This window comes from Myodes glareolus, chromosome 1 (genome assembly GCF_982192425.1).
Source record: "Myodes glareolus chromosome 1, mMyoGla1.1, whole genome shotgun sequence".
NCBI classification, from domain to species: Eukaryota; Metazoa; Chordata; class Mammalia; order Rodentia; family Cricetidae; genus Myodes; species Myodes glareolus.
This window is the reverse complement of record NC_142026.1, coordinates 31,743,071-31,769,084: the sequence shown is the minus strand read 5'-3', so window position 1 is coordinate 31,769,084 and position 26,014 is coordinate 31,743,071. Positions and strand designations below refer to the sequence as shown.

At 46.2% G+C, this 26,014-nt stretch overlaps 1 protein-coding gene across 15 annotated transcripts in view; it reads right to left on the bottom strand.

The window, feature by feature from the left end:
- Positions 1–26,014, bottom strand: part of Agap1 (ArfGAP with GTPase domain, ankyrin repeat and PH domain 1) — a 445,382-nt gene that overhangs the window by 82,947 nt on the left and 336,421 nt on the right. For 13 of the 15 annotated variants that reach the window (XM_048441788.3, XM_085696846.2, XM_048441789.3 and 10 more), the window contains one exon: positions 24,916–25,077. The exons of the other annotated variants lie outside the window; for them this stretch is intronic. In XM_048441788.3, coding sequence (XP_048297745.1) covers positions 24,916–25,077 — 162 coding nt within the window. The remainder of the gene's footprint in view (positions 1–24,915; positions 25,078–26,014) is intronic. 15 annotated transcript variants of the gene reach the window in all.

The window sequence follows — 26,014 nt, the reverse complement described above, 5'->3', positions numbered from 1 at the left end:
AAACATGAGGCCCGGAGACCTGAGGGTGTGCAGGTTAGTTTCCAGATGGGAAAAATGACCACCTTGGTTGGATTAGCATAGTGGAGACTACAGCATCCTCCCCCAGTAGTACTGGCTTCCAGGGAAGAGAAGACCACGTGAAGAATGCAAAGGAGAAAGGACCAGAAGCACTAGCATTCCGGAAGTGCTGCTGGCCCCATCTGGCAATGGCATAGGTGGCTGTGGATTGACTTGGGGCTTTGCGTCCTGGAGCCCTTTTCTGTGCAGAAGACACCATCTCACTGAGACACACCAAGAAGACCATATGGTCAGGGGTTAGGTATAAGCTAGTGTCCTTCCCTGACTATAAAAGGCTGAGCCCATGCTAGGCACACAGAGATACAAAATAAAAATATCTCAAGAAATGTGTCAAAGAGACAAACAAAGAGAATTCGGGTTCAAAGTTCACTGTGAGAATTTCTGAATTAGATTTGGCATTAGTTCTGAGGACACACCTACCAATCTCCAAAGTGGAATAAGAAATAAAGCCTGTAAGTATTTTGTGCAAATTGAGCTTCTCTGAATTCTTCACTTCTGATATTCTACAGATCCTGATCTTAGGAAGTCACTAGTTTTCAAAGTGTACTTGAGAATGCACTGATTCAAACTAAAGGATGCTATAAATGAGAGCTCTGTAATTTGGCAAAAAAAAAAAAAAGGTTAATGAGATATTGCTCTTCAGGGTAGCTCTCATCTCTGTCCATCCTGACCCCTCCAACATTTAAGTGTCCTGTATTCATCCTGGAGGGACAGGTATTTGAAGGGAAAATCACCCTCAAAGGCAACAGCCACTGGTGGAGAGAAACAGATGCAATTGTTCTTATGAAGAAATCCTGCAATGAAAAAAGCCAATGGCTTTTCCTGAGGACGGTGACAGGGACTGAGGAGAAAGCTCAGTCAAGGAAATGTGCCTCGTGCACAAGCTGGAGGACTTGAATCTGAAGTGCCAGCATTCATATAAATACTGGATGTAGGAGCATTTGTCCGTGATCTCAACCCTGGGGATGGGGCATGGGTGTGGAGACAGACTCTTGTGGCATCCTTGAAGCTTTCTGAATAAGTGAACTCTAGGTTCAGTCTCAACAAATGAGCAAGTGAGCAAACAAACTGGAAAGCAGCAGAGTCAAAGTTGAACCCTGGCTACCACATGAACACACAGCCACCAGCAGGCATACACGAGGGAAGGGATGATGGAACACGCCAACACATTCTCTCCATATCTCATGTCGAAAGAGCAGCATTTGAGGCAATGCTGGAAGCAGAGTTTGTCTTCCTCTGTGCTCCCCTGTCCCCTGCCCCTCTTTCTCTAGCTACTGCTTGTTCTGCAGAAATAAGCTCCCACTGGCACAGGGTTGAGAGAATCGTCTCATTCTCTCCCACAGCCTCTGTTCACACTCCCCAAATTCTAGGACTAAGCAAATATCACAGTATGACCCAAGTGGGCAAGCCCCACTTGGGATTGAGAAAAATCAGCAGAAGGAATGCGTGAGCACTTAGCGATTTGGGAGATTGTCAGAGCAATGGTGCTGCTAGCGGCAAACCAGGAGCCCGGTTCATGCTCAATCAAACTGTGCTGTACAATCTTTAGCAGAACATCCACTATAGACAATGCTCTTAAGGCAGCTGTTAGTGGCTTCTGGACACCTAGCCCAGGGAACACAAACACAGAAGTAAAATTCCGTAACATATCTTCTACATGTACATGACCCCATTAATATAGACTGAGTCAGCCTCCACCTCTTCAGCCGTGCCTCCCTTCAGCTCTGTGCCTTCATCTTCCCACTCTCTCCTCTCACGCCTGCAGGAATGCAGGGAGGGTCCCTACTCCTGCCCTCTGCAGTGTACCAGGCACAGGCAAGTAAGAGACATCTGTAGGTCGTTCACTGAACACGGCAGGCTCCTGCCTTGTGGTGGCCAGGATGGACCACAAAACCTGAGGGCCAGAGATTCCAGGCACAATGCTGCAGGAGGCTATACTTCTTTGGAAAGCTTCAGAGGATGGCCAATCAGTTCCTTGCCTTTCTCCTAGCTTCTGATGGTGGCCTCAGAATCCTTTGGCATTGCCTCATAACTGCATCATGCTTATCTACCCATCACTGTCATGTATCATAGCTCTCCTTACCACCTGTCTATAATCTTCTCTAGCATGAATAATCACAGTGACAATGACCCTATTTCCAAGGAAACCGTATTCCCAGGGGCTAGGACACATCTCCTTAGAGGGGGTGTGTGTAGTCTTTGATACACAGAGTTCAACAGTCCTCTGTGATGTCCACATTCTGCCTTGCTCATTAGCAGTTCTATTTATTTATTGAGTGTGTGTATTCTTGGGGAGATGCCTGATGCCTTTCTCTGTTGCTCTCTACTTTAGGCTTTTGAGGCAAGATCTAAGACTAAACTTGAAGCCTATAGTTTTGTCTAGGCTGACTGAACAGTGAGCCTCTGGATCCACCTGCCTCTGTTCTCCAACAGTGAGGCTCCAGGTGTGTGTGGCCATGCCTGGCTTTACATAGGTGCTGAGGATTTGAACTCAGGTCCTCTTGCTTTCATAAAAAATGATCTCACTCAGGGATCAGCTCAAAGGCCTCTGGACTTGCTCTTCCTGTCTCCAACTCCCAAGTTCTGGAATTACTACAGGAATGGGTCACACTCTCCAAACAGCCTTTCCTCCAGACTATCTGCTTTACTAGGGAGTTTTCACAAGTCTGTATTATTTTATAATTGGAAAGATAAAAATAAGAATGTAACCATGTGGCTGTCCAATGATCCAGAGACAGAGACTAGCCCAGAGGAACGTGTATCCTGACAGATGCTGTAAATCTACAGCTGTAAACAAACTTGGGAAGGATACAGGAGGCAGGATGATACTCAAAATTGGCCTTAAGGTCTTACTTCTGACAGTAATTAGGATCAGGATCAATTGGCTGTTAGACAACTGCTAATTTGCAGCTATAAAACTCCATTCTTGGTATAGAAGGTTTATGTTTGGGCATCCTGATATGATTAAGTCATTACATACAAATATGAGTGAAGTCATAACACTGCGTGGCTTTATACAGCTCAAACGTGCTCCCTCCCCATTTAAGTAAGAACAAAGGTACAGACTCTGGACAACTTCAGGCTCCCTAACTGCTCATCACCAGCCACCAATGTCATAATGACAACCAGACCATAATGACTGTTGTGAAACCAATAGCATTCCTGCCACCAACATTATCATCACTGTCAAAGCCACCAGTGACTACAATCACTGTCATCACCACTACCACCTCCACCATCATCACCACCACCTCCACCGCCACCACCTCTTCATCACATGACTACAATCACCATCACCATATTACTAACATCAGCAACACCATCACCATTGTCACTAACTTGTGCTGAGCAGAGCACAACACTGAGAACGAGAACTTAGTACAGCTGCCTCTCATTCAGTTTCCACAGTGAATTGTTCTCCTATCTATCTGTCTGTTAGAGACAGAAGGTACAACTGAAGTCCCCATCGCTTTCCTGCAGTGAAGCTGGCTCGGGGCTCAGCCAGACTCCAGAGTTCATGGGCTCAGCATCTCTACACTTGCATTCTCACTGCTCCTGGGGCCAGATGTCCACAAAGCTTTAGATAGTCTCCAGTCCTCCCTCTCAGGTCTCTCCACACACTGCCAACAGCACAGATCTTATTAAGCACTCATCCCAAATGAAGCCTCTACCATGTACAACGAGAAGGGCTGTGACTCGAGGCAGTGCAAGCTATGGCTTTATTAGCTGGAGCTGATGTTCTTCCTCTACTGTCGGAGCTGGCGGTCTCTGTTAAAGAAGTGGAGGTGCTGGACGGTGGCAGTGACTGGTCACACTAAACACCCTAGTTTGGCCAATCATGTGCCAGTCATCCAACCTGTTAACATTGTCAGTTCCTGGGACCGAATCCGGGTGCTCTCTTTGAAGGTACAATTCCTCCACAAGGAGCAGAGATAGTATAATTAAAGGAGCACACTGAAACTGTCCATTTGGGATGACTCTGAGTCTTATAGTCACCAAGAGTTGTTACTGTATCTGGGACATTGTATGTCCTGGGGAGTCTGGGTGGCTTGGAAGTTATGAAGACCATCTTTTCTTAAATAGTAAAGCTGATGCCTTAAAAGAGGTTGGCCTGACCAGCCAGAGACACAGGCAGAGCCCTTAGAGTGCCAGCCAAGCTGAAGAGATACTGATGACAAATCTGAGGGCAGCAAAGTCTCTGCAAGTATTAGAAACACAACACACAGCAATTTAATAAATTATGCCATGCTATTTCAAAGCCTGTACATTACAGTAAAGGTAACAGTGTGCCTTTCCTTTGGGGGCTGCATTCCAGGACCTGCAGGACACACCTAAAGTGTCAATAATAGTAGACTGTGTATCTGCTGTTTTTTCCTGTACACAAACGCAGATGCTAAACATGAATGTCTAAATCAAGCAGTGTTAACAATAACTAATAATGAACTAAAACTGCACTGCAATGAAACGGTGGCAACCATCACTCTTGTATTTGAGGCTACTACATGAACGATGTGAATACAAGCACCCAGATCTGGTGGCGATTATGTGAGAACTGTGATGGCTGGGTGGGTGGCATACAGGAGGTGGCTCTGCTCTACACATGGTCATTCACGTTTGGGCTGGATAAAACAGGATTTTAATCATGCTGCTAAAAAAAGGGCATAATTTAAAACTTATAAATTCATTCCAAATGTTCCATATTTCAGCATTTTTAAAATGAAGGATCACAGATACAGGATACACACACACTGAACACAAATACACACTCATTTCAAAATGACCCCAATCCTTAGCTATTTCTTCTCCTCCCCCGCCTTCAGCTATCAGCAGCATTATCATTTTTCTCACCAATGGCATTTATTTGGGTGGAAGGCAAATGTTGATAACCAGTGTCTCTTCCTAGCTCCTAATGAAAAGAAATGCAAGTGCCCAGCGATGGGAACACCTCAGCACCACTCTGAAATGACTGTCTCCTGGTGAATCATTGAATGAATATATGCTTACTTCTGGCTACACTACGGAATCCTAGACTAGACCTTGACATCTGTCTTAGTTTATTTCTTTTGCTGGGATAAAAACCATAACTAAAAGCATCTTGGAGAGGAAAGGATTAATTTGGCTTTCCCTTTCACATCACAGTTCATCATTGAGGGAAGTCAGGGCAGGAACTCAAGCAGATCCGGATGGCAACAGTTGACGCAGAGGCCATGGAGGAACACTGCTTACTGGTGCTTCCCATGGCTTGCTCAGTCTGCTTTCTTATATCATCTAGGCCCATGGATTCAGGGATGGCAGTGCCCCCGTGGGCTAGACCTTCTGACATCAACCTTCATCAAAAAAATGACCACCAGATTTGCCTACAGGCAATTTGATGAATGCATTTTATTCACTAGAGGTTCTTCTTCCTAGATACCTCTAACTCATGCCAAGTTGACAAACAAAAAGCTAGCTGGGCCATCTCTGAAGGTCCATCATGTATAGGCTGGGAGTCATGTCACTGTCCTCCTTCATCCTCCAGACCAGCAGAATCTGTGAGGACCAACAGGGCCACCACCAGCTGATGCTGCTACTAATGTATTAGGAGTAAGAGGGGACCTCTCCAATCAAGATGGCTGGCATACAAATCAAAGGGCAAAAATCTTAGAGGGTCCAAGAGGAGATAAATGAATTTTCTCTTCTCAGGATAGTGCAGGGCAAGCTAGGTGTGCTGATGCTCACACGCAATCCCGTCACTCAGGAGGCTAAGGCAGGAAGATAGAGAGTGGGAGCCTAATCTGGATTACAGTGTGAGACCCTGGCACAAAACACTGCACACACTAAATACCACAGAAATGAACTATGTCAGAGCCCAACTTTAAAGACTCAAAACATGCCTGTTAATTCTTCACTCTGCTGTGCGAGGGACAGCAGGTGGTGAGGTTAGAGGGTTCTGTGAGAGAGGAAGGCAGAAGCAGACTGTCTGCTCATGTGCAGGTGTGATGCTGCTGCTGCAGTAGCAGCAGCAGCAGCAGCAGCATGCAGTTGTTAACCATGGATGACTAAGTGGCAATGTTCCTACTAATCATTTATTGAATAATGAAAACGACACAACTGATAAAAGGTTTCAATTTTGAGGAAAATGATTTATCGTCTTTCAGTTTACTGGCACGGCTGTTTGTGTGACAAACGGCTGGAGAGCCCCCAGTTAATCTCTGTGCATCTCCAAGCCTGCTGTGGAGACTTCAGAGCACACAACCAAACAATCAGGAATGGCTAATGATACCGTTCTGAGGCTGGGAGGGCTGAAGCTGGTCTTTCATCAAGGCTGATCTCCAAATCAATTTGCACAGTGGATTTTTGGGAGCCGGGTGAGAGAAAGAGCAATAGCCCCAAAGGAAGTGAAACAGAACCATCAGTAGGATCAGAGTGCAGGTGACTTCTGGTCTGTTCTGTAGAGCTCACCCATCTCTGTGGCAAAATCTAACCAGCAGTGTCAAATTTTGTCTGTCTGTCCCAATGGAGGGCAGAGCTCTGGGGCACTGTAAAATGCCGTCACAACCTGTTATCTTACTAGGGGAAGGTGATGGTTTACTTTAACTGAGGCTCAAATGACTAGCAATAATCCCAACGCCACATGTCTTCCCCCATACATGATGTATCTTGTTCTAGTGCTGGAAAAAAAGAGTCAAATACATTCATCATGATCTGAGAAATTCATGGGACATGGACTTCTTGCTCTCTTGCCTCCTGTGTGGTGCCTAAAGACCATGATGAGAGAAGATGGAGCTGAACTAAGAGGGGCAATGTTAGAACGGTCAAGTGCTGGCTTGCTAGAGAGGCAACTCAATGTACACTGCCTTCGACGGTGATGGTAATGAACTTCTCAGAACCCAAAAAGAACAAGTCTCATGTCACTCAGGTGTCGCTCATGAGGACTAGCACCAAAGGCTTCATCTGCACGACAAGAAGGAACCTTGAGGTATGCCGTACAAACGGCACACACCTCCATCATGCTGCATGAGAATAGCAGGAAATACCTCCGTGTGCTGCCAACTTGAAGTGATGCAGGAAAATATGCAGAATAGGATGGACACCATTAAAAACAGAGTTGGGCACATTGGGGATATGTTGTTTTGCTGAAATAAAAACTACATGATAATTTCAAAGAACAAACTTAGAAGCGTGTTTTGTAACTTGGGGTGATATAGAACAGGAGCTTGAGCCTAGAGTCTTGTCGAGCAGAAGGCTGGGGCACAGTCAGCTGGGCGCCAGTGGAAGGCTTGTGCTGCAAAGGTTTACTGTGTCCCACTTTACTCACACCAGGACCAAAAGCAACTTGGAAGGAAGAGGCTTATTTCAGCTTACAGGCCATTGGGAAGGGAACCCAGGGCAGGAGCTCAAGTGAGGAACCTGGATGCAGGAATTGCAGCAGGGGCCAGCCATGAAGGAACGCTGCCTACTGACTTGCTCCCCATGGCCTGCACAGCTACCTTTCTGATACAACCCTGGGCAACCTGCCAAGGGATAGTAAAGCCCATGGTGGGCTGGGCCCTCTCACATCAATCATCAATCAAGAAAAAAAATACCCCCACAGACTTGCCTACAGGCCAATCTGATGAAGGCATTTTCTTAACTGGTTTCCTCTTCCCAGATGACTCTGAGCTTGTGTCAGGCTGACAGGAACTAACTAGGACACAGGGGAAACATAAGGTCCTCACGGCACCCCAACACGGAAAAGCACTCACCCAGGACCTGTGCACCTTACTCGAGAATCTGGATCTTAAACTAATGAAGTTCCACTTGCTTACCAGCCAGCACATGGAAAACGAGAGGTCTCCACACCTTCCCCTTATGCGGCAGGACTAAGTAACAAAAAGTGCAGTCTTCAGCTGCCCCAACATTTCCTGAGCATGTAAAACTTTTTATTTCAGGTCTTGCCAGATTTTGTGTTTGGCTTACGTCACCAAAATTCGTATCAAAGAGAAGAAATAGTTAGAAATCAACTTAGCTTCTTGGGGAAGGGGAGGTTCTCTTCCTCCTCTAAGAGCTGGTGTTTGCCAGGATGCCAGGAAGCATAAGACTAGTCTGCTTCTTCAGATTTTCTTTCCTTTCTTCTTTCTTTTTCTTTTTTTAAAATGTTATTTGATTCAAGATCTCATGTAGCACAGACTGGCCTTGAACTTCCTATGTAGCTGAGGATGACCCTGAATTCCTCCTGGTCCCCTACCTCTCTCCCATAAATGCTAGGATTACAGATTGTACCACTATCTCTGGCTATTGTTAGATTTTTTATCTCATAATAAATGAGACTGACTGTGCCACATATGTAACACAAGGCTGTCCTCACAAAGTGACTGTCACCCATACTGTGAGGTCCAACTTGAGACTCAGAGAAGATCCCTGTGCCCCTCCCTCCTTCAAAAGGACCAGGTGCTAACTATGTGCCTGTCAAATGTTGGGTCCTTTATAATCCCCAGGTGACTTTTAGTGATGTACACTTCCTGTATTTGATAACAAGACAGAGAGAGAGAGAGAGAGAGAGAGAGAGAGAGAGAGAGAGAGAGAGAGAGAGAGAGAGAGAGCGCGAGCGCTCCTCTTCAGGGATGCAGCCGGGGATACTGTGGGAAATGTGTGTGGCATCCTGAAGAGTATCAGCTGATGCTATTGCTCACCCACAGACCTTCTTGGCCAGTAAGATCTGTATGTACATGTGGAGAAAACTGAAGAGCTGGCCGAGGCTCACAGCCACCCCTGAGAGCATCTTTCTGTCACTGCTGCTGCTGTCGCCTTGTGCCCTGATCTGATATGGCTACCTGCCTGTCTACACAGGTTGACTCCTCTAGGAAATGAGCACAGCTGCTGAGCAGACTCACCGGTACCTGAATGGCAACAGAAAAGTCTGGATACTTCACAATGCTGGCTGATTCACAATTCAAAGCTGACGTTACCAGAGACATTTAGAGGCCAAGCATTTTCCAAAGCCAGGGCAAAGAGAGAAGATAAAACCCTTACAGGACATACACCAGCAAAAGAGAAATCTCTTCTTCAATAGTCTAAGGGATTGCAGAGTGTAATGTGTTAATTGCCCGTGAAACGAGATAACCTTGTGTAATGGCTTCATCTTCTGAGTACTGAGATTGACAATGACCAGCAGAAGATGCTTGCCACTTTTCCAATAGCTGGAAAACCCTGATCTCATTTCCCAAGCTCCAAAAAATTATCCCATGTGGAATAAACTCACTTAAAAACTTCTCCAGACTCTCTCTTCTTTTTCTGAAACTGTTTGAGTGAGGACATGTACTCCTTACACACACACCTGGATGGAATGGTTCTCTGCACCAGTTTCTTTAAATTACACAAGCTTCTGACTTCTCATGTCGTTTGGACATCGTAAGCCCTGTGAGTACCATTGTGTAGCTGCAGATCATAAAGAAGGCAGAGGGAACTGAAAATGTCTTTATGCCAACCCTTAAAGAATGGAGAAACATGAACTGCAGATATTTTTTAAAAATGTATCTCCTTACATCCCCAGAGGACAGTCACAACACTGAAATGAAGTGTGATGGTTAAAACCTTAGCCATCAATCTTACGGGAGTCACATCACCCACGAGATACATCTCTATGTGAGCTTAGGAGGATGTTTCTGGGAAGTATGTCTAGGTGTGATAGCTAGTTCTGTCCACTTGATACAGCTAGTATCTGAGAATAGGGACCTGTTGTAGGATGGCTGCTTGGCCATTTGTTTGCTGTCTGCCCAGACTCCTGAAATAATCACAAAGAAACTGTATTAATTAAATCACTGCTTGGCCCATTAGCTCTAAGTTCTTATAGGCTAGCTCTTACATGTTAATTTAACCCATTTCTATTGATCTGTATATTGCCACAAGGTTGTGGTTTACAAGCAAAGTTTCAGCACCTGTCTCCGGTGGCGGTCACATGGCTTCTCTCTACTCCATCTTCTTGCTCCCAGCATTCAGTTTAGTTTTCCCTGCCTAGCTCTACTCTACCCTATCACAGTTTCTTTATTAACCAATGGTATTCACAGCATGCAGAGGGGAATCCCACATTAGGAACTTTCAACTGAGAAAATGCTTCCATCAGATTGGCCGATAAGCATTTTTTGATTGATGCGAGAGGATGCAGCCTACTGGAGGCAGTGCCACCCCTAGATAGGTGGTCCTGGGTAGTATAAGAAAGGGAATTGAGCAAACCACAGGGAGTAAGCCAGAAAGGTAGTACTCCTCTATGGCCTCTGCTTTAATCCTGCCTCTATGTTCCTGTCCTGACTTCCTTGGATGATCGACTGTAAGATGTAAATTGAAATAAACTCCCTCTTCCCCAGTTGCTTTTGGTTCTGCTATTTATTGAAGCAACAGAAACCTATCTAGGACAGGCAAGCCCACCAACCCCGAATGTGTGGCAACACTGCATGAGCTGGAATCTGAGGCCTAAAAAGGAGAAGTTGAAGGGTGTAAAGATGACTCAGAGGTTGAGAGCACTGGCTGGTCTTGCAAAAGACCAAAGTTTGGTTTCCAATGTCCACATGGTAGCAACAAAGGAGCCTCAACTATCTCACACAGAGATGGAAGGGGGAGAGGAGGAGAGAGGCTTTGACTACAAATACCTGGGAGTTTCCTTCTGACCCATTGTGACCTTAGGGGAGTATGATCATTACATTTTTAAGACAAGAATGTTTACAATTCATAGGAAACCTGCTCACGAGGCTTTTACAATTCCATACTACTGACAAAAAAAAAAAAAAAAAGAAAAGAAAAAAGAGAAAGGCCAGACTGATGTCAGTGATGTGAGGAATAGAGAACTGGCAGGTCTACAAAGTGTTAATTACCACATGACTTGGCAGTTCTACTCCAAGGTATGCAGCTGTAAATTCTGATTCACAGGAGCCCGGCCAGCATCACACATAACAGTCAAACGTGGAAGCAACCTAAGGATCCATCAAAAGTGAGAAAGGGACGCAACATGGTCCTGAAACCGAATCCAGCTAAGATGGGAATGTGGACAAGAGGCTCTGGAGAGGGGTGGGAGGGAACCAGCAGGGTAGGTAAGAGTGAAGAGAACATATCACACACACCTATGATACTGTCAAGGAACAAACTTAGTCAATGAAAAGGGAAAGGGAGGGATGGCACGTGTGTAACAACACACTATGGGAAGCCAAAGAAACCAGAACCAGAGAGATGCATGGACGAGCCCCCTTTCAGGAACTATCTAGAGCAGGCGATTCACCTGAAGCAGCCAGTATAGAAGGGGCTGCCCCCGCTGGAGAGGGTGGGGCGGTGAGGAGCTAAGGCTCAGGATTATAGTTTCTGTCTGGGCTGATGAGGTTCACAGTGACACCACAGTACTGTGAGTGGGACCAGTGCCACTGAGTCGCACATGGTAAGCAGCCTCGGCAGCACACTTGGCCATAAGCAACAGTCACCAAAGAGAAAAGGAAAGGACAAAAGAGCAAGTTTATGGGGTATAGGAAAAAAAGGAAATGAGGGGCCAGGTGGTGGTGGCATACGCCTTTAATCCCAGCACTTGGAAGGCAGAGGCAGGTGGATCTCTGTGAGTTCAACGTCAGTCTGGTCTACAGAGCGAGTTCCAGGACTGGCTTCATAGTTATAGAGAAACCCTGTCTTGAAAAAGCAAACAGAGGAAATTTTAAAGAATGAGGGGAAACCAAATAGGAGTAAAAAGGCTCTGTGCATGGGGAACACGGCGTCAGCTCTGAAGACAATGCTGGACTGAAAATTGGAGTCAGATGTGGCCAGGTATGTGCCCTCAAGTTTGAGCCTGCCCGACAGAGGCCCAGCTGGTGCCTCCCAGTGATGGAGTGTCTCTGCAGCTGTGACTGGCTGGCCCTCATACCAAGCTCTCCTCCTTTTCCTACCAGTGCCTCCCTCTTCCCCAGGAGCTCCTCCCAGCCCCAGCATCCTGGATGGCTTCCAAGAATTTGGTTGATCACGACAAGAAGGTGTGTTTTCGTCCTCCCTCCCTCCCTTCCTCTCTCTCAGTTAACAACATCTCTGAAGACCTTGGGGGTTACAGAAAGCAACTCCAATATGGTTCTTCAATGTATTCACGGGTGCTGATAGGGAGGAGTATTCAATGTATTCACGGGTGCTGATAGGGAGGAGTATTCAACATATTCACAGGTTCTGATAGGGAGGAGTATTCAAAGTAATTTTTAGTTGTTTGAAATGAAGCAGGAGTCAGATCTGGCCTAAAAACCCATGCCTTTCAACTTGCCCTCAAGTCTTCTGAGATAAGAGCCCAGAAGAGACCCACTCTGAGCAAACTTACAGATATAGTAACTGTAACCCTCTTGTTGGAAGAAACCTAGTTGCCTGTTAAAGACAGACTGGAGACAATCATGAAGAGATGGCTCCTGTCACAAGATGGCAGGGTAGGGATGGGGGTGTAGGGTTGGTTGTTTTCTCCCTTCCATGATTTGGCCGATGAATATTTCATACCGTTTCCTGACAAACACAAATAAACCAACTCCATGTCCCATCTCTGAGCCTGGGACGGCAAGGGAAGAAAGCAGCTGGACACCACTATCTTTAGTCTCCCCACTCCCCAGCAAGGACAACCAAACACGCTCAGGCATTTGGGAAGACAAACAGCCACACCACATCGGAGGCTTCCTGTAGCCAGGTGGGTCCTACACCAACCTTCCAGCTCAGGTCACACCACTAGCGGACCCTGAAAGAGTAACGCGATGCTAAGAGGAAAATAGCTAACAGATCTCAAACCCCACAGCTGGGTCGCGGGAATTCCAATACTGTTGTAAGAGCTGGTCAGCATTCGCTTAGCAACTGTTCCCTCGGGTCTACCAGCTCTAATTCTCTTTAATTCTGAGAGCTGGAATCATCCATTGAGGTAAAATAACCCATATTTTGTCCATCTGCTGATACACAGTCGTGGATCAAATTACATTTTTGAGCAATTGGCTATTAACTTATTAAAATGTAGGAGAACCATCCTTTTGATCATCCTTTCCTGGGTATGAACTGAATCCACAGGAGTGTGAGGTAAGGCGAGATCTGAAGGGAAGGGGCAAACGTGGCCTTCCTAAGAGGGAAGGTCACTGTGGAGGCAGCTGGAAGCAGTAAGCAGAGCGCTGGTGCATTCCTGCATGGCTCGGAGGTGCCGCTTGCTATGTCTGTGGCCTTGAGCGAGTTAGTTAAAGTTTACGACCCTTGGTTTCCGCAGCCATAAAAACAGGCATAACGGTGGCACCTACCTCGCAGGCTCCCAGGGATGATGCCGGGACACACTGCACTCATTTAGCAGTACTGCCTGGCACACAGCAAAGTTCAGCAACTATGCGCAACCCTACCGCTAACAGACTGTCAACCGGCTTCTCACTTTGTGACTGCTTTTCTCTGTGTTAGAGGCATCAGCGAATTGAAATTCTGATAGGACACTATTTTACTTTCTGGTGGTTTCTCCCAGGGCAGGTTTGGGAGCTGTGCCTAGAGTACAGCATGGCTTTTCCCGCGCTGACTGAAGAGGAAAGCAATTCTCACCTGCAGATATCATGAAAGACCAAATGAAAATCAAGTAAAAGAACAAAGCTTCCAATTTATCTCATTAGGAAGAGCCAAATCAAGTTATTGAGATACCCAGTGGAGCAAGCCAGGGCGCTTAGTTCACACATCAGCTTGGTGACTGGAGGTTCCCAGACACCACGCTTTTGGTGACTTCAAAATATTTTCCAGACTACGCTACACTGATTATGTACTCTGCAGTGTCCAATTCTGTGGTCTCACACAAAAAAACATGAAAAGGAACTTTGAAATTCTCCTGCCTGACAGTTCTAGAATTATCTATAAGCCAAGAATCAGACGTAAGAATCTGACAGGGGGATGTGAAATTCATGGTTCCTCAGTCTCCTAGGCATGTGGTTGTTTGTTTAACTTCATGGTCTTAACACCAGGCAATGCAGTATACTTGTTGGAAAACATTCCAAGCTTTCAAATATGCCTGGACCCCAGATAAAACCAGAAAGACCACAATCCTTTGGGGCAAGAAGCAGCAAAACACATCTCAAACTAGCAAGGACAACATCTCCTGCCATCACCTAAAGGGTAGGCAGCCCCGGCAAGGATAATTTACTCCCATCTCCCTGCAGAGCAAAGCATCTTCGACACACTTTTATGAGAAGGCAGACACTGATCCAGACATCACCTCAAAGCTGGTATCTGTCTAAAGGCCTGAGAGAAGTGGCCATGTGATTGAACCTATCCGGCATGCTCAATGCGCATGCTTAGAGGTAAACACAGTGAGGTGTCCCACATATTAGCAAACATTACATCATTAAGCAGAAATTAGATGGAAACGAAGGGAGCCTAAAAATTGACTAGGAGTTCAGATGCTCTAAATGGCTAATATGGCCATTTTTCACCTGAAGCCCTCTCCAAATGCAGTTTTGCTATTAAGCAAAACCCAAAGAAAGGTAATCAATTCCAACTAAAAAGCACTTATCCTGAAGACAGTGTGTGCAAGGCACTTCAAACTCCTGGCTGCCTGCCAAAGCCAGACAACAGCCATCAATGTTCCTGCCTATCCGAGGAGCACAGGGGCCATGCATAATTGACTAGAAGATGGGCTAAAACTGTGCCCAATCAGTGTGTGATCAAAACCGCGTGGAATATTCAGCGCCACTTGATTACACGAGCCTCCGTCCTTTCACTCTCCTCGCGAAATCTCTTCAAGGTCCACAGTGCTGTAATAAGATCATTACTGTCAAGCGGTACGAATCGTGGGCAATGAGTCTTGGGATGGGGAGTCATACTTCACAAGCTCCCCTGGTCTCTCTCTCTCTCTCTCTTTTTGTATTTTACTGCATGCAGAGGCAGCAGGGCGACGAGGTGGCGGATAATGATCACATCACTGTGTGGTAACTAGAAAGGCACTTTTAAGAAAAAGCAGAGAGAAATCAGCTTAAGAGAAACTAAAACATTTCCCTTTGCTTTTTCCCCCCTTAAAAAATTAAATAGAATTAAACTGTGTGCAGTAGGCGCTCTTCATGAACTCTGATATAAAGTCATTGCATGTAACCATTTGATAGATTTTCATATTGCACAAAGCCCATTACCCCACAGACAAATGGCCAATTTTCTCCATATCCTGCATACCGAAGAAGCCCCAGTTATGCCGTGTGTGCGCATGGCAATGCCTGCTGCTGAAGTTTCCACCATCCTCCCTTTTTTAATGGAGATGCACCCATGGCATCATACCTGGTGCTTATTATTTGAGAAAAGGGTGTAGTTGAAAGGCAGGAAGACAGCTGCAAAGAGTGCCAAACAAACTTCCAGCTCACCCTGAATCATGCCTTCTCTAAAGCACCAGTAAGACATCTCAGTGAAACAAGAGGTCACCATGAGCAGACCTGGAGCCAGGGCACACAGGTCTTTAATCAATATCTGAATCAGCAAAGCATGACTTCTATGAATGACAGAGAGCTTAACCAATCACTCCCCGACCCCTGCTAACTACAAACTGTCCTTGAAACGCTCACTCCCTTCATCCAAAACAACAAATAGAGTAAGTATTATCATCCCAAGCAAAAATTGGTTATGTTTCCAAAGAAACGGCAAGAGACTACCTCCATAAGACATTTGGTGTCTAATTCTGTAGGTTCTCACTGCCCACAAAGTAGCCGAGCAGTCAACTGGGACTTTAACTATATCTGAGACGGCAAACACAGACAAGAAAAAAAAAAATGTTTGCACACAAGGCAGGAAGAGACCCAGTTTGGGAAGGATTGTTTCCTAGTTTCAAGAGCAAGTCAAGAACTGAGGGGGGTGGGCAGGGCCCTGTTGAGTTTAGCTGTGCTACAAAGAAACCCAAGTGTGTGTGTGTGTGTGTGTGTGTGTGTGTGTGTGTGTGTGTGTGTTGGGGGCGGCAGAGGTTCTCAACTTGTGGGTTGAGACCTTTTCATAGGAGTTGCCTAAGAGCATAGGGTATTTATATTACACAAATATTTATATTAGATTCATAACAGTAGCAAAATTACAGTTATACAGTAGTAATGAAATGTGTAAAGTAGTAAAAAAAATGTGTGGGAGTCACCACAACATAATAAACTATATTAAAGGGTTGTAGCATTAAGAAGGTTGAGAACCACTGCTCTAAGGTCTACACCCAAGTGAATAACCAGGCAAGCCAAACATAGACTACCCTGACCCAGAGGCCTAACAGCCTCTAACCTTGGCCTCCACCTGTGTCTGGGGCACATCAGTGTTCTACTGACCCTAAAACAGGACTGCTTCCCCCATCCCTGACTACCCACAGGAATGACACGGTTCAAGGTAGAGATAGCCTCATTGTGGCTGATGTCTGAGGATGTATCTTGACAATGGTTCCCATGACTTGGGAGGGGACCATCATGATCTGTTCAAAAGCTGCTGACCGGAGAGCTTATGAAACAGGGCAAGATGAGGTGCAGAAAGTAGGTGATGAATTATACTGGGGAGAAAGTGGTAAGCAGAGGGGTACCACCATGAGAATCAGCACTGCCTCTCCTCTAGATGTGACCATGGTCTCAGGGGTCACAACTTCATTGCTGAGTTAAGTGACAGCCACAGCACCTGAGGACCTCAAGGCAGATCCTGGTGGTGGAATACCACAGACCCAGGGGCTCCCAGCTGGGCAGAGGAAAGCGTGTTATCACTGGGATAAACATCCTTTAGAGGGATGCTGGACTGACAGTCCCTCAGCTAAGAGGAGTACCTTCAAGTACAGGCAGACAGCTAGGTGTGGAGGCTTGCTGCACATCTGGATTCCAAAGTGGAGTCTTGCAACTTGTGTTTGGTAAGGGTAAGTTTATTTTTATATATGTCCAGGGACAGGCGGCTTGAACTGACCACTTGCCCTGTCACACTGCAGTCTTCTTGGGACACTGAAAGAAAGGGCTCTAAGCCACCTCCTAGGACTGATCTCATTTTCACGGAACAGAATGCCCCTACATTCATGTTTTACGAGAGTAGACATTCCATGCTCTATCAAAGGCAATGAAGATACTGTGTTCCTTTGTGGAGTCTCCCAGGCAACCAGGATGTTTGGGTACCAGTAGTGCAGCACCAGCCCTTGCCTTCTACTGTCTCCATTGCTGCACCTGCTCAGGCAGGGGACCCCCTCATCTAGTTTCCCCCTCAATATCAAGCACAGCACTTGGCATCCAGTAGGTGCTCAATGATTTCATGGTCCTGAAGCTAACCCTGTTAGTTTGTGTGGACTTATAAAAGGACCACAAATCCTCTCCTATTGGCAGGTTTGTCATGGTGTGAATCCTCTGTTCTGGCTTCCCCTGCTATAATCGACTCATCTTTGTTTACTTCCAACCTGCTGACTTCTACAAAGGATCTAAAAGCACTTACAGCTTGTGTGTGTTTGTGATGGCCAGACTGTACCCCGCAGGAAGGCTTTTGAGTCAACTGTGTCCAATGCACAATGTCAACGTCTAGAGCAAGCTCAGACCTACTCAGTTTCAGCAGGCTTGTTCTCTGGGAAGCTGGAATGACTGCCCGAGGACTCTCTTTGAAAAGCCAAGCCAGTGTGTGGGTAGTGAGTCCATCATGGCCCGTCGTGTCCCCTAGAACCCACAGCTTAAGCGTGGTAAGACCCTGTCAGCCTCCGACAGCCTTGAGCAGAGAATCAGAACCACCACATTTCTATGTTATCTTTGGGAGGACGGTGGGATCTGGGTTGCAGGCATGAAGATGGCTGCTGATTATGCAATCTCCATGATGTTGACGATGGAGACACCACATTAGAGCAAGTAGACATACAGAGGGCTGGTGAAGTGTCCCCAAGGGTAAGAAGGAGGAAAAGGAGTGACAAACGACAGCATGCAAGACCTGCATGGTCATCTCTCATAAAGATCCCAGGTCTTTAAATAACAAAGTATGGGAACACATGCAGTGTGGAATCACAGCTGAGCCCGGACTTCTGTCAGCCATGTGTATGCCGTGTATACCACTGTAATAAGACACCCACAAGCCTGTTCCGCTCTCCTAACAGAAGACACACAGTGATCACCTACCTAATCATGCTAGGTAGGACGCCCAGCTTACACAACACCCAGAGAGCATGACAATCAACACAGTCTAATGGCCAGAACTAAGCGCTGTTGTGTGCCTAAAGGTTACTTGCTGATAATCCTAAATAGATAAAGCAACCACATGCCACACACGTGTAATTCTTTATCATCTCCACAAAGTGCTTTCCAAAGCATCAACTGTACTCTACCCCAAGGTGACCAAGCTGAAGTACGCAGGAAAAAGCAATGTCTTTCCAGGTTTTTAAAGAACCACTGTGTACTAAATACAACTAAGCTCTACATGGACCAGATCAGCTTTCCCTCACACTTATCCTGGGGCACGTGGCTATGCCTCTGAATGTCCACATTTTTCTTTAGCGTTTCTCTGCCACCCTAGAGATATACCATTTATAGCACATGTTTGTGACACATTAAGGTTCTGAATACCCTGGAGAATTTTAATTCCCAGTGTCTCCAATAGTGCCAAACCCATGTTTCCCCATGGTAGTAGCTTAATATTTGATGGGGAAAAAGAGGGACATGATTCACAATTTCAGGGTCTTCTCTGAGTGAATGAAGGAAAAATCAAGTTGAAGGTGACCTTTGCAACTTTAGAGTTAATGGAGTTTGTCAACAGCTTGGGCCTCACCTCTGACTGCTTAGTTGAGAGCAGCCGGGATGAGCAATTCATTTTCTACTGTAACAGGGCGGCCTGGTGGTGACTTACCTTGTCTAGGATAATCCTTTAATAGCCATTCAGAATCAACCACTCAATGGTTCAGTAGAAACCCAGAAAGCAGTGAAGGAATGAAATGAGAAGGATGAAATGAGTTCCCGTTGAGACCTTTTCTACAAAGCACTGTGAACCTGGGGGAGGTGGGGGGCAGCACTAGGAATTCTGCAGACCCTCTTGTATAATAAGAGTGGGTGCATTGAGACAGGTCCTGCATTTTAAAAAAAGATCTGTGCCACACAACTTGTAGATGTTCAGACCTATATGAAAGCCTCTGTCTTTCCATGGAAGCTGAGGAATTCAAGGAAGCTTTTCAGTATGTTCCACTCCTAGATTCAAAAGCTGTTTCACACACCTCAAAGCCTCGCTTTCTGCCTGGTGGAAAGAGTCTAAGGCACAGAATCAAGAGACAGTTCTGTCACCCACCAGCGATCTGACCCTGGACAAGAAAGCCACTTAACCTCTCTCTACTTCAGCCTTTTCACTGGGGAAACAGGAAAATTAGCACTTGATGCAAACTTGCATGAATGCTGTAAAACTAACGAGGACCACCAGACTTGGGGCCACAGAGCAGGGCTCCCAGGCTGCGGCTTCCTTTCAAGGAGGATACATAACCTCACCATTGGATGACAGTTAAGAAGGAATCCAGAAAGTGTCAAAATTCAAAGACAACGCTTTGAATTTGTTAAGTCGTTACAGACCTAAAGGATCCTCAGCGCCCCAAGCTTTTCCAGGCACACCCCTGTAAGCTGGGTCCTGGAACTCTGAAGATGGTGCTAGCACTCTTTCAGAACCCATAGTCCTCAACTGTGGCCTGACCAACCCTGCACCTCCCCACAGTGCTGGGGCCATTGCCTCTTAGCACTTCCTGGTTTTTAGCTTCCTTCTAACCCAAGTCATCTCCTTGAGGTCCATGCAAGGGGCCCCCTCTCTGATATCACCTAGATTAGTCAGGGCCACGGGACCACTCGACATTCAGCTTCCATCAGCTGTGCATGCCCTAGATGACTGTTCTCTAGGCTACCAGGGGTCCATGATAAGGCTCAGTTTCCTTTCTACCCTTTCTAGGCTCCTCAGTGGTCCATAAATATCAGATCTAAATGATACAACCAATTTTTGTAGTCTATGCAATCATTCTCAACAAATAAAACTCAGTTGAAGATACAGATCACTACTGGTGTTTCCAGTCAGTGCTGGTGGTGGTTCGGGGGACAGGACCATGTGAACACGAATGGGAACAGTTGTTATGGAGGAGGGCCACCTGTGTCACCTATCCTATACTCAATGCTTTAGTTAGCAGAAATAATAAAAAAAAAATCTCTAGGTTTTTTGAACAAGAAACCATAGAGAAAAATTCATCTCAAAAGACCAGCCTGTATTTCCTCCTGTAACCTAATTACTGGCAGAACGTTAACTTTCGCTAATGAAGAATGTCACAGACTTGGGGGTGTGCACATGCGTGCACATGTGGGAGGCTCGTGACATGTGGATGCTGTGCAAGCCAAGCCCCGCACAGCAGCACTTGAGCTCCTGTCTGCAGGACGGCCATGCCCTTCACTGGCTCTGGCTGGTAGGCTCAGGTCTAGGGTATAGAGATATCTGGTTCTGTGCCCACATTTCTCAGGGGCACGTGTTAAAGGAAATGGCCACAATGGGAGAGGGTAAGTCCACTGTCTTGACTCTATCTCACCCTCCTCCAAGCACTCACAGGGCAGGGTTGGAGATGGAGTGAGCAGTACATGACCTCCACATATTAGGATTCCTGTGATGTACATAGTCACTCAGGAGCCTAGGAAGGGGCTTGATCTCCCAAAATCCACTATGTTAATCCCTAGATATGACTGCCAAATCATCATGTTGGAGACACAAAAACAAAGATGTTTACATTTCCTGCTTCTGTCATTTGCTATGATCAGCTGATTCATTTTATTATTAGTTTTTAGATTAGCATACAATCACCAGGTTTCAAAACAGCATCTGCACACATACATGTCAGTATTAAAAATCATAGTAGTTATTCTACTTAAGTTTGGTAAGGCATCTTCTGTCATGTGGTATAGACTGCATTGGTGCTCATCCCCAAGAAAGACTCGAGTGTAAGGGAGCTAGAGAGGCTGCTTCTGTCATACTAAGGCGCCAGTCAGGCACTATTTCTGAAATTGAAGCAATATAAATACGCCACCTTTCAGTCTGCATTTCTGACTGCAGAAATTGCAGAGGGAAACACTCCAGAAAGTCGTGAACAGCTCTTGCCACGCAGCTGGTGATGGCATTCAGGGGCATGTAGCTAGTCCTGGGGCTCCAATGACGGCAGCCTACCCCTTAGTGCTTCGAGGTTTCTGGTCTGAGGCACGTGTGAAAGAGGACTACGAGATGTTTTCTTTAGGGCTGTGCCAAAAGGCCTCCCAGAGCAGGCATGTGGGGCCAGCAGCTTCAAGGCTCAGGCCTTTGGCCATTGGTATACTTGTACTGAGGACAGGGTGGAAGAGATGAGGAGGCGGGTAAGGCACTCCCTTGACCCTGGCTACCATGGTTCCTCTAGGGAAGGTCACAGCATCTACCAGGGACACTTTCCTTCCCTCCCCCGACTTCTTCTGCAGGCCCTTTCTCAAGTCTCCGGAGTCCCTTCGGTAAATCTGTAGTGACCAGCTTGAGCACACTATCAGCTTTCCCCCTACGGTTCTGACTGAATTAGCCATCTTTTTTATTTTATCTTTCTTACACTCTTTAAGTTGTAGCTGTCTGTTAAAGTCATGAAAGGTGGAAGGCAGAGAGCACATCCAGCTACCTCACAGTGTCTTCTACAGTCCAGCTTCTTACAGTCGACCCAGGACCCCAGATAACAGCCCACTCTGGGCTGCAGTGTTTATAGTGCACTCTTATAGAAACATAACAGACAAACAGAAAACAAAGACTCGGTATTTTCCTACAGTCATCTCCCCAGAGTGTTGGTATCAAATTAGTCTCTCTCTGAAATACACTGTGAGACTGCTTGGTTTTAAAGGTTACCACTGCAGTTGCTGACTTGACTTCCATTAAAAATAAAATCATCAAATGCATTTTGGCTTGGGACAAAACTTCCAACAATTTTGGAAATGGCCCTACACATACTCTACTATTTTGTAATATGTATTTATGCAAAGTGGCGGCCCAAGTCCTGATGATTATAAAATCAAAAAGGGTGAAAAATGTTGAAGATGCTCTATGTCTTGTGGTATGTGACATGCAGTCAGCTATGTAGATGTTAGTGCCTTTGGAGGCCAGAAGAGGGCATTGGAGCCCTGGAGCTGGGCATATGGCTGCTAGTCATCTACCGTGGGTGCTGGGGAACAGAACTCGGCCCTCTAGAAGAGCAGCAAGTATTCTCTCTAGCCATCTCTCATGCCCCAGTTTTGTTTTTAATAAGTGGTAAAAATGAACGTATGCAAGAGACTCATTTTAAAATACATTAATCATCTATCTCTTATCTATAGATATGAATATCTATGTGATATATCTTTATACATGGGGTTGCAACCCCTTTTTTTCCCCAGTGGAAATGAGTCACAGAAAAGGTTCAGAAGCCCTGTGCTATGGCACTGTGTGTACTGCACAGACGGCAGCGATAAAACAAGAGGCCACGGGTAGACAGTGCCCGAGAACCAGGAGTTAGCACTGCACAGGCGTGAGGAACAGAAAACACACTCCTTTAAAAAAAAAATTTAAAGCTGTTTTACTGGTGGTATTTTTATTTTATGTACATTTGTGCTTTGCCTGCATGAATGTGTGAGGGTGTTGGGTCCCCTGGAACTGGAGTTACAGATGGTTATGAGCCCCCACATGGGTGCTGGGAATTGAACCAGAGTCTTCTGGAAGAGCAGCCAGTGCTCTTACCTGCTGAGCCATCTCTCCAGTCCCCAGAAACATAGTCTCACACCAAACCAAGCACTGTTAACAGGAAGAGTTTAAGCAACTGGTTTAATTCTGGGGTCAACATGCTTGTTAGACTTCATGCAACTGTTATTTAAGGAATAGAGTCCTAAGAACCACAAATGGTGCTTCAACTGTAGAATAAAAGCACACAATCTGACTTAGAAATGTACACTGTGGGATGTACACATCCTGCATTCAGGAGGCTGAGGGAGGAGGAGTGTGAGCTTGAGGCCAGCTCAGACTCCACAGTGAGACCCAGGTTCAAACAAACAAACAAACAAACAAACCAAAGTTAAAAGATGGGAAAAACATTACCATAGAGTAACAATAAACTACAATCCTCATAAAAATGACATACTGGCAGTGGGGCAAGTTAACACTTTCCGGGGAAAAACTATACAGAAGACTTTGACGTTATTGGAATTTACTTGCTATTATAAACTATCAGGGAACTGAGGGTTGGCCTCCGCAGACCCATCTGGAACTTCTGAATATGTGCCGCCCACTCATTCGGGCTGGAGACACTGCTGTGCAGTGTTTTCCAATCTGTGTTTCTGTACTGCCTGTATGCATACACAAGCTCATGTAGAGGACACAGGGCATCGTTCCTCAGACAATGTGCACTATTTTTTTTTTTCTTATTTTGGAAGTAGGGTCTCTCACTGGTTTGGAAGTTGCCAAAACAGACTAAGCCAGGCTGCCAGTAAATGCCAGGGATCTGCCTGTCTCTGCCTCCCTGGTGCTGGGTCGGGGGGAGTTACATACCATCATGCCTGGCTTATTTAGGTGGGTTCTGCTGTTCAAACTCAATTCCCCATATTTAGAAAGCAAACACTAGAGAGCCATCCCCCAAAGCGGCCATCTTTTTGTCTGCTAGGACAGACCCACCCTGACCCAGCTTGATGGTTCACTACTACACAGCACCCACCAGATGACCCCGAGCTCAGAAAGTCAGCAAAGGTCACTTTCCACATTCCTTCTACCTCGCCATTGGCTGGGCACACTACTGATGGCTTCCCATAGGCTTGATCTTACAGTTTTATGCACAGATCACATGTGGGGAACTGAAATGCATGTAAGCAGCTGTGTGTGGGGAGAAATGGCCATCCGCTGTGCTATGGCATTAAGAACAAACACCATCTGGAAACACGTGACATGTTCTGAGATGCTTATCTGTTACATGGCATGCACTTTAAAGCACTCATTACGGGAAATCTTGTTTGGACCTGTAGGCTGGAGGTTGGATGGGTAGCAAGGCTCCCATCTTGTCCCAACCTCTCCTTGGGACAGATTGGAGCTGACATCGGCTGGTGGCTCTTGATGAGGTCTCAGGAACTCTCAGTGTCTGTGCAAAACCTTTTCCAGTGGGACAAGCAGTGACATCCAGCTCGGTGTTGCACCCTTCAGTGTCAGTTTCTATGACCGCTGACATTGAAGAATCATTCTTATTTATCCCCAAAATAAGAAAACTGGTCTTTGTTGCCTAACTCTGTCAGCAGGAACAGACAGACTTCTGTCTGCTAGGGACAGAACCAAGTGAACCTTGGTGAAGAAAAAGACCTTCAGAATCTGCAAGGAACCCCAGCCTCCTCACGACACCCAAAACAACGCGGCCTACCTCACAAATGATGGGGCACCCTGCTGAGTCCCATGGGTCCTTGCTGATTGCTATGTGCTCACAAAGCTGCCCTTCCCTACTGGGAGTAGCATCTTGCAATCATCATGTCTGGACAAACCAGGAGAACACCGAGAAAAAGTTTGGCAGACAAGGAAAAAGAAAGGATCTGAAGGACAGGGCAGTTTCTGAGAGTGGGAACCTTTGCTCAAGATAAACTCTGCTATGGTCCATCTCAGTAACAAACCTTGGTGCTAATGCAACAATGTTTGGAACTGTTAGTTTTCTCTTGAGTATTTCTGAAGCTTAGTTGCATTCATGCCTTTCATTGTTTGTGTGTGTGTGTGTGAGTGTGTGTGTGTGTGTGTGTGTGTGTGTGTGTATTTACTTATCTCAACATGCATGTATGGAATAAAAAAAAAATCACTTGCAGGCGCCACTTCAGAAAATCCACATCTGGCCATCAGGTAAATAGCGGACTTCACAAGCAAGGCCATTTCCCACAGTGCAGATGCTCACCCTGGCAGCCTGGGGACCCTTACCTTCAGCGGTGCCCGAGAGCCCGTCAGCCTTGAAGTTGCTGGTACTTTTCTTCCTCCGGTGCTTCTTTCTGTTGGCGTGGGGGGAAGGGGGCGGGTCAAGCTTGGGGCTGGTGCTGCTGGAGATACTTGGGCTGGAACACACCGAGTCACCCAGCCCTGTGTCTGCAACCGAACCAGAAAAGGCAAAAGAATGCAAAAGTAAGCTTGGAGCACTTGGAGTGAGAAAAGGAGGCAAAACCCACTCAAGCAACATCCTCCAGCATTAACAGGTGAGATCTTTCCATCTCTCAAAAGACACCTGTGCACAACGTGGCTGGGTTGGTGGCCCGGGGCTCCAGCAGTGAACAGATCTTAGCACTTTTGCCATGTGCACCTCCCAGGCCAAAGCAGGCACTGGAAATCCTCTGCTTCCAGCCACTGGACTCCTGAAACGTTAGACCCACACACAGGACATTAGGGGCAGCAGGACAGTGAACCTCCAATTCTCAGTGTTCCTTTTCCTTCCCTTACTGACCCTCATTTACCAGGAATGAGATACTAACATGCACAAACTGTCCTGAGTGGGTGTGAAATTGCATACAAAAGGGGAACAATTCCTGATCTTCTTCTCCCTGTAGTACTACATGTGGTGTGACTTCACTTTGTAATCAGTGAAAGGAGATACAACATGCCATGGCTCACCAACAGCCTGCAGGAATGTCTCCAAGTCAATACCATAGAATTGCAGACTGAAGAGAGGCTTTAAGGCCACTGTGCAAACACAATAACTTACTTTAAATAAAACTCAATTTATTTTTTACTCTATCTTTACCAAAAAGAAGCCCAAAGTAGTGCTAAAAGACTGGGAAGTGCCGGAATACAAGGGCAGGACAGTACACCGGGCAGGGGACAGAGAAGCATGAGTGGTGCCCCTCCCCACACCCCACATTTCAGAGTCATTTGTCATGAGTCAGGAGTCTTGTAATTACAAGGACAGAAGGGCTTGCACTGACTCCCATCCACCTGGTGACTAATTTCGGAATACTGTCAATCCCTACAAGCTGGGGACCCACCAGGAAAAACTGTTCCCACATCCTTGCTGATGGGCACCACGGCTCTG